The 9,445-nt window shown below is 50.8% G+C and overlaps 1 protein-coding gene across 2 annotated transcripts in view; it reads left to right on the top strand.

Annotated features, from left to right (window-relative positions):
• The window catches only part of PRICKLE2 (prickle planar cell polarity protein 2), a 181,002-nt gene that overhangs the window by 108,090 nt on the left and 63,467 nt on the right, over positions 1-9,445 (top strand). For both annotated transcript variants that reach the window (XM_045289881.1, XM_004702414.2), the window contains exon 3: positions 8,256-8,369. In XM_045289881.1, coding sequence (XP_045145816.1) covers positions 8,256-8,369 — 114 coding nt within the window. The remainder of the gene's footprint in view (positions 1-8,255; positions 8,370-9,445) is intronic.

The raw sequence follows: 9,445 nt of genomic DNA on the forward strand, positions 1-9,445 counted from the left end.
ATCACATTGTACGGCCTTCACCAGCACCCACTGTTGACTTTCCCATCCCCAGAAGCAAAAATGTGATACTTCCTTCACACTAACTTCCTCCTTCTTCTCTCTCCTTCCCCTGGTAACCACCATTGACCTTTGGTCTCTTATCAGTTTACCTGCTCTGGGTATTTAAGTGAGGTCGTGTGATTGTTGTCTTTTTGTGATTGACTCACTTCACTCAACCATGATGTTTCCCAGGTTCGTCCATCTTGTAAGATTTCATTTCTCTTTATGGATGAGTAATAGTCCACTCTTAGTATGAACCACATTTGGCCTGTCCATTCAGCTGCTGCACATATGTGGGTGATTTCTACCTTGTGGCCTCTGTGACTAGCGCTTTCATGAAGATTGGTGTCCCTGTGCTTTGAAGAACGTTGGTGTCCATGTCCTTGCCCTGCTGTCTTTGGGGCAGACGCCTGAGGGTGGAATTGCTGAGCCGTCTGGTGGCTCTGACTTTCTGAGGAACCCACAGAACTGCCAAAACATTCATGGGAGAGTCTGCCCGTTCACCTCATTGGCCAAAACATGTCCACATGGCCACACATGGGTACTAAGGAGGTACAGAGTGTCATTTTTCGTTAGGCATATGCATGCTCTAAATAAAGCAAAGCAAGGATGTTCTTAATAAGCAAGGCAAGGAAAGTGGGTCTGGGTGGACAGCATCTCTGTCACAGATCCCTTACCCGGTATGCCCTAGTGTTGTGAAAAGTGTGCTTGATGAGCATGCTCCATGTTCTACTTACTGGAAGGTCACTGTGAATTTATTTAGGAGCCATATCTTGGTTCTGCTCTGGAGAATGCCAACAGAAAAGGTGTTCATCTTTTCTGTTTTAATCAGCCAGCCAGCCAGATATGTTGGGAATCTGCTTTTCTGGGTGCGGTGTCCCCCTTTCCTCTTCCTTTCTTGGGCTTTCCTATCCAGCTGCCAGTCTTTGGGGGATTGAGTTTTGTTTTTTGCTTTATAGAGAAGGCCAAGAGTCCACAGAAAGCAAAGGAGGAGGATGAGGAAGCCAAGTTCATAAATAGCTGTACCAGCTTTAGGCTGTGTGACCCTCCACATGATCTGTGGGCCCCAGCCACCCCCAGGCAAAGTCTAGTGAGGTTTCCTACACAAAGGCACAGCCAGAACCAGAAGCCACAGCCATTGCTGCCCAGTGCATTCCTACCCATGGTGGCCCCATGGGTGCCAGAGCAGATCTGCTGCCTAGGGGTTACTTTCTCTGTGGCACTGCTGAGTGGGTTTGAACTGCCATCCTTGCCAGCCTCTCATTTAGCAGCTGATTAGCAAACCGCATGCACCAACCACAGGCCTAAAAACACATCAAGTGTAGATAGGGAAGGTCGCTGATCCCAACTCTCAGGGTGAAGGAGAATTGATTCTGAGGTCAGCCAGGAAAATCTGGTTGTTGTCACCCCCTCTTCCCACCCTTCATCCCTGTTACACCTTTGGGGAGTCTTTGCTCTAAGGCAGCAGTTCACCCCTTTGGGGGGGGGTCGAATGACCCTTTCACAGGGGTCGCCCAATTCATAACAGTAGTAAAATTACAGTGATGAAGTAGCAATGAAAATAATTTTATGGTTGGTGGGGGGGGGGGGTCACACCACATGAGGAACTGTATGAAAGGGTCACAGCAGTAGGAAGGTTGAGAACCATTGCTAAATGGCAGTGCTGGTTTCCTGTTTCCCAACCGGAAACGTGACTACTTTGCCTTTCGGCTCTCTCACTCTAACTGATGGGGCCCCTGCTTAAGCGTATAACTCAGCATGGAAGGAGCCTTCTGAAGCCCTGGTTTCTTCCTCCTCTAGGCTTTCTGGGTCTCTCGGAGAAAATGGGAATCTCACTAGTTGCCCCAACAACTCTGTGTGTTGGGAATCTCACTAGTTGCCCCAAACAACTCTGTGTGTTTGTTTGTTAATGGGGAACATAGTTTAAGCACCTAAAGATGTTGGCAACTCCAAAGTCAGTGTTTCTCAACGAGAGGTGCCCAAAGCAACAGCAGGGGCATTGCAGGAGAAATGGCTAGACATTTAAAAGCTCAGCCCGGCAATCCTCCCTGTCCTGTAGGGTCACTAGCAGTCGGAACCCACTCCACGGCGTGGCTTTGGGTTTGGTACCGCAGGCTTACGGAATGAGAAACCTGATTTTCAATAGGCCTTCTGGGTGATCCCGATGCAGTGGAAGTTTGGGGAGCACTGCTCTACATAAAGCACGTTGCCCGAGTCCCAAAGGCAGAATCTTTGGCGGCCCATCCCTCTGCCCTGACAGAACTGCTGTCTAATGTGCAGTTCCCGCCAACAAGCCCAGCCTTTTACCCTGGGCAAGTCCCTGCCCTGCACACTTCCTGTGCACGCTGACTAAAGCTCTGACGATCCGTCTGGAACACACTGAAGTTGCTGCCAAGCCTCTTTGCTGGCGTTCAGGCTACTTTGTCTTCAGAAGCCACTTTGCTGTGTTCCCGGTGCTTTTGTTTGGGGCCAGCATACCTAGTAGGCTTCAGTCGGGCTGAGTCACAGAGAACTTTTAGGGAGAAAGGTTTCAGTGCAGCAAAGATTCCAGAATGCCACCCAGACCAGTTTCATGTGCCTGAAAGGGCTCCTAAATTGACCAGCATTCCAGCTAGCAGCTTGGCGTACTGATCATCACTGGTCGGATTCTATTGGTTTTGTTTGTTTTCTTGTAAAAATTATTCAGCGAAACATAGTTGAGCTAAAACAAGCCATCAGCAAGATTTTCAGAGGTTATGCCAAATTCAGTTTTTATAGCGCCAGAAAGTATACTCAATATTTCCCCCTGACCGTTGATTTGCTGGGTGTTTATTTTGGGCTCGACAGTGGAGGATGCCAGGGAAATGGCATCCAGCATTTCCCTGTTCAGCCAGAGACAGATGGGGAATTTAGGGGGTTCCTTCCCTCAATCCCACCTGTCTGCCAATCCTTTTTGCCTGATAAAGGTTTAGGAAATCTAATGGCACAGTGGGGTAAGCATTGTGGCTAACAACAAGGTCAGAGGTTCAAACCTACACGCCACCCCACAGGAGAAAGATGAGGCTGGCTGCTCCCATAAAGATTTACAGTCTCAGAAACCCTATGGAGCAGTTTGGAGTCAGAATCAAGTCCACAACCGTGAGTTTGTTTTCGTTTGGGAAATGCCAAAAGAAATAGCCAACGTTAAACCCAAAGCCAAACCCTTTATCATCTAATCCAGTGGCTCTCAACCTTTCTAATGCTGCCACCCTTTCATACAGTTCCTCATGTGGTGGGGACCCCCCTCCCCAACCATAAAGTTATTTTCATTGCTATTTCATCACTGTCATTTTGCTACTGTTATGAATCGGGCCGACCCCCAGGAAAGGGTCATTCGAATTCCAAAGGGGTCGCAATCCGTTCCAGAGCCTGGGCACCTCGGGAGAATAGAACGGCTCCACCGAGTTTCCTTGGCTGTAATCTCTGTGGAAGCGGATCACCGGGCCTTGCTTTAGGATGGTAGTCAAGCACAGTTGGCACCACCCAAGGACCAGTGAAATTAGAGGGGCTGTTTGGTTCCTGTGGAATTGAATGGGCTCGAAGAGGGCTGCAAGTGGTATAGGGCTAAGTCATCATCCTTCCTCAGAGCAAACCAGACCGCTTCCACCACATGGTCTGGGGGCATTTTGTAGGTCTTGGATTCCTAAGAGTTGGTTTATTTTCTTCCTGGACAACTCCATCACAGCGGTAAGCTTGTTTTTAACCCATTCATCAAGTCAGTGGTTGCCTCAGATCACAACTCCAAAATCACTGCCATCCAGGCAGTGCTGACTCAAAGCGACCCTAGAGGGCAGCTTGCATTGCCCCTGTGAGTTCCCAAGACTGCAACTGTTTAAGGAGAAAGGCCCACGTTTCTCCCTTGGAGCAGCTGGTGGTTTGGAACTTCGGGTTTTGTGGACCCAAGGCCAAATTATAACCACTATACCGCCAGGGCTCCCACGTGAAGAAATATTCAAGCATGTTCCAAACTCAAGGGGTTGCTGGGATCCAGGTGGAAAGGGTACACCTTTAGTGGTGTTAATCGGTAAGTAAGGTCCCTGTATGGAGCAAACCATTTGCACACGATTACTAACTGGAAGGTTGGCAGTTCAAACCCACTCAGTAGCACTGTGGAAGAAAGGCCCGGTGGTTTGTTTCCATCAGAATCAAGAAATGGTACTCTATCATGCTCGGGGTCACCATGAGTCAGAATTCACTCAACGACAGTGGGCTTGGCTTTGGTGTGATTGGGAGGCCTACATGATGAAAGATAGCAGGTGTCCAGGAAAGACACAACTGGGTTCCCAAAGAGGAGTCAAGAATTCAAAGTCTTTCAGACGACCTCTTGTACAGCAAGAAATGTATAAGCCTCCTGAGCTGAGTGGCTCTCAAGTTCCCCATGGCCAACCATGTCCTGTTGGGACTCTGATGAGTCCACCTTGACCTGGAGTTGAGCTTCTCTGCCCCAGCCTCCCAGCTTCCAGGTGTCAACACAGCCTACCTAAGGTGTGCAATTTGGGCCCTTCCCCAGGGAATCTGGAAGAAAAGCTAGCCAGAACTAGTTATGTACATGCTTAGACGCTTTAAGAAGGGAAGAAACAGAGACCCAGAGAAAGAGCAGAGCAGAGGCCAGAGCTCGCTGGGCCTAGTGAGGAGAGAGCATCACTGGTCACTTTCCAGCCCGGTCCTCTTGAGGGCCCATTGTACTTCTGGGGGTCTTTAAAAATGACCTCATCTTTGTAATGAATGTCCTTTGTCCCCCCTCTGAATTCAAGCTACCAACAATGACTTTGTATTCCTATAAGCTTATCCCTGGGGAGCCCTGGTAACTTAGTGGGCTTAGCTGTTAGCCCGGTCAGTGGTATGAACCCACCAGCCACCCCACAGGAGACAGATGGGGCTTTCCACTCCCACAAAGAGTTACAGTCTCGGAAACCCACAAGGGCAGTTCTACCCTGACCTGTAGCCTCGCTATGACTCAGAATCGACTCCATGTCGACTCCATGGCCAATGACCTGAGTCTTGAAGGAACCCTGGTGGTGCAGTGGTTAAAGCATTTCAGCACTAACCAAAAGGTCTGCCGTTGAAGCCACCAACCGCTTCATGGGAGAAAGATGCGGCAGCCTGCTTTCCTAAGGACTTACCCTAAGGGGCAATCCTACTCTGTTCTGTAGGCAGCCCCGCGTCCTGGGCCGCACTTGGAGGCACCACTAAGGTTTCTATTAACCTTCGCAGTCTCCATCCCCGGCGAGGAGAGCTCTTTCCGCAGGTGAAACGAACACTTTGTGCAGTTGCGCGCCTCCATTTGTCTGGTGCAGGCAGATGTGTGGTCTTGCTCTGCTGAGGATAGGAGAAGAAACTGAGGGGACAAGGTGACTCGGATCACATCGCAGACCAGTTTTCACCGGAGAAAGCAAGGAGATTATCATCGGAACGCTTTTGTAGCATTATAATGTGCTCAGGAAAAGATTAACAGGCTTGGCTTGTATCTTTGAGCTGCTACTATGGTAATGCTATCTAAAATGTGGCTTTCAGGGCCTGGGGTATAATTTCAATGTGTGTCGTAGGTGCGATTTTCCATCGATCGACAATAGGGTCCCTGTGAGTCAGTATCAACTCGAGGGGAACAGATTTGAGTGTTAATTTGTTTAAACTATTAGTTTCGGCAAAGAGAAGTGGGTTTCCCAGGGTTTGGTCTTACTCTACAGACTCACAGGAGCCCTGGTGGCATAGTGCGTTACACTCTGGGCCGCTAACTGCAAGGTCATCCGTTCAAAACCACCAGCCACTCCTTGGGAGAAAGCGGACACTGTCTAACTCCCATAAAGAGTTACAACCTCAAGACCCCACAGGGGCGGTGCTGTGCCACCCCAGGGGGTCACTGAGTTGGAATGGACTCTGTGGCACTGGGTGAGCCGAAATGAGCCCACAGACCCACAGTGGAGAGAGGCCGGAGGCATCTGGATCGCTCCAGTGGGACATGGCCATTCTTTCTTCACGTTACTTACCACTGAGGGCCCACCGTTTTGCCTGCATTCCCGTTCCATCCCAAACTTGGGAGGAATATTCGGAGCGATTGCTTCCGTTTTCCAGGAACACGGAGATGGCAGCAGCAGACCCAGGAACCGGGCATCCAGATCTGCCTGGCCACCGACCTACTCGCTCGGAGGCCCCGCCGTGCTGGAGAGGGAACGGGGCTCCCAGGCCACCTCAGTCTTGGGCTGTGTCGAGAGGACGTGGCTAAAGGGGCTGTCGGGGCTGCCGCTGCTCTGGACAGTGAGCAGGTTGAGTGAGCAGGAAAGAGGCTGAGAAGGGGAGTCTTCAATCTTGCCTTAGTCTCTGGTTGTCAAGCATTGCGGTCATTATACTGCGCACTGTCCCTAATGTCCTGTAACTGCCCAAGGAGTTGTGACCATGGCAACGTGATGCAGCAATACAGCGTTTCTACAAACAGCCCCGGCCTTGAGGGGCAAAGCCTATTCCCCAAGACAGAAAGCACGCATGCCTAGGAATACCTGGCACTTACCTGCTGAGGTGGATGGGACCCGGGGACTCTCCCGAGCAGGAAATATGCCGGTGCCAGTGTCTGATTGTCTAATAGTCACCTTCTAATCTTGAACTAATTTACAATCTGGGCTTTTGTTTTTTTCACAAGAGAGTGTCGGTAACGTGTGGGCTGCCTTTGAAAACTTCAGAGCCATTCCCTCCCATCCTGGGCCTTCATTCCCTGCCAGGTGCCTCCAGGGAGAGTGTAGGGGCCCTGCCTGGTGAAAGCCTGTTTGTGGCTGCCTTTGGGATTTGATTAAGGGGAGATAAGCACAAGATGGTGAAAGGTTACCTTCCTTAGTTTCGAAAATAAAGGTACGCATTAAGCTATTAACCGCAAAGTCAGCAGTTCATCCCCGCCCGCCCCTCACCGCCCCCCAGTCACTCTGTGGGAGAGTCGTGAAGCTGTCTGCTCCCATAAAGATTGACAGCCTCAGAACCAAACCCCAGCGAGCAGCCCCACTCTGTCCCATAGGGTCACTCTGAGTGAGGATCCGCTCTTCATGGTTTTCTATGATCTGGTCACCACACAGCCTCTTTCCCCTTGCCATTTTTGTTGCTTTAATTCTTGAGCTCAAAATCCCCTGAGCTTTCACAACTCTGCTCCCCAGCATTCCCAGCGCCTGTGTTTGCACCCAGATTTCCCCAAACACATGGGAATTAGACCCGTTTTGTGGAGTGTGACAAATACATTGAACTCAGAGACCCCAAGTCCTCCCTCCACTCCCTGTAGTTGAATGAATGCCTTGTTTGGCAAGAAGCGGCCATGATACCAAGAGATACATGAAAATGATTTTGGATGATGTCATGGAGGCTTATGGAGCATAACAGCATACCTGCATAACAGCATATCTCTCTGCCCCCCTGCCGCCCCCACCCTCCTCCCCCCGAGTTGCACGCACTTTGTCATTCAGCTGGTCTGTTAGACATGTGACGGGCTAGCAACCCTCTCCTCACTCGTCTCTGGCTGGGTGGGGTGCTTGGCGCTTTCCCAGCTCCATCAAGGTTCTTGGGAAAGTGTGACAGTGTGGCCTCCGAGTTGCAAAGTGGCGCATGCTAGAAGACGCAGAAGGCCTCCTTTGGCTGACGGATTTGAATTCCCCATCCCCACGTCCCAGATTCGGCGGCTCTTTCTGACAGATGTCAGCCGCTGCCTGTCCTTACAAAGGGCTCCGAAGCTGGAGGCCTTTTCCTGTAGGTGGAGGCTGAGGTACCCAGAAGTGCGCCGCTGCCAAAGACGGGTTTGACGGCAGTGCCGAGGCAGGCGCGGACAGATCCCTTTGGCGAGGGAAGCACATGACACACAGAGAGACTCACAGAGAACATGGTAAAGTTGCTCTCGGAGGAGCCTGCCCAGGAAGGCCTACCCTCTGGCTCCCCCGGCATGTTTGCTGAATTCTCTTTTTCTAGGAAAGCTTGCTGGCTCGGTGCTTCCTTTGCAAAGAGAGGGGAAGCCCCAAGACCTGGGTGATCCGCTTCCCTCTCTCTGTCTTGCAGGATGAATTTCCCTGCAAGCAGTAAGAAATGTGTGCCCTGTTGAGTTAGTTTCCTGCTGGGTGGGGGCAGCGTCCTGCTACCGGGAGGACAATCTTCCCAGCAAGGGGGTACGGGGAGATGGATGAGCCGCTTACTGAACTGATGGGCACATGCTTCGGGTGTCTTCCCTCCGGCAGGTTCACCAGTACTACAGCTGTCTCCCAGAAGAGAAGGTCCCCTACGTGAACAGTGCCGGGGAGAAACTGAGAATCAAGCAGCTGCTGCACCAGCTGCCCCCCCACGACAATGAGGTAAGGGGGCTGGCGGGAGTGGGGGAGAGGGGCCTTCTCCTAGAGTCTTCTGTGAATCGTCGCCTTCCCCGTCATCAGAAGGCTGTGGTCAAGCGAGATCTCCCGAGAAAAAGTCTGGCAGTCTACTTTAAGTTTTCGCTTCCTTAATTGGAGCCTAAAGCAACGTCCAGCACCTTCTAGGGAGTGTTCCTTACGAGCAGGGCCGTGTCAGGGACTGCCTCTCAGGCTTGTGGGGTAACCGGGCAGCCCTGACATTTTAAAGCTCAAATCGAGGCGGTCGTACTCAAAGAGGAATGTGCCACGCTGGTTGCCCATGCGTGTTGGAGACCTGATCGGAAGTGCCCTGAGCCAATTCAAGCTGAGCACATTCTTTGTGACTCTCTGGAAGGTTCGGCGTCCCTCACATTAGACGGGAATGCAAGTTGTCCACGTGACACTGCAGTTGGAAGTGGGGTGGCCCAATATGCCCGTGGCCGAGGGCTCTGGTGTGCCAGGGTTCAGCGTCTGTGCTCTTGAAAGGGTGTGACGCACAGACTGCCACGGTGCCCGAAAGCAGTACAGAGGCTTGCCAGAAGACCTGTCTTATCTTTGAAGTCAGATTGATCGCGGAGGGAAATCTGTAAGCATGCTCTTTTGAAAGATGATCCCCTGGCAAGAGATTGGGCTTGTAAAGTAGAAATTACTTTTTAAGTGTCTGGTTTTGAAATAAAAATAGCAATCCTATAGAATTGAATGCGTTGTTCGCTGAACTCTGGCTGTATCGAAAGCAAAAGAAAAATCCTTTGAAATCAAAAGAAGAATTGACCCCTTTCGCAAATTAAACATTAGCTTTCTACCATCTTTTTCTACCCGCACCTAGACCCCTGCTGCTCAATCCCAGGGGGAAATGAATGCGTGTCTTTTCATCTTATCTGACCTGAGTCAGAATCAACTCGATGGCAGTGGGTATTGGGATAAAATAAATGTAAGAAGGAGCTGCAGGCCACAGGTAGTTTATGAATGTTGGTGGTTCTAACCCACCCTGCAGCACCAAAGAATAAAGGCCTGGTGTTCTCCATCCACAAAGATTACAGCCA

The sequence above is a fragment of the Echinops telfairi genome, unplaced genomic scaffold (genome assembly GCF_000313985.2).
Source record: "Echinops telfairi isolate 266 unplaced genomic scaffold, ASM31398v2 ScPeMD7_31;HRSCAF=116, whole genome shotgun sequence".
NCBI classification, from domain to species: domain Eukaryota; kingdom Metazoa; phylum Chordata; class Mammalia; order Afrosoricida; family Tenrecidae; genus Echinops; species Echinops telfairi.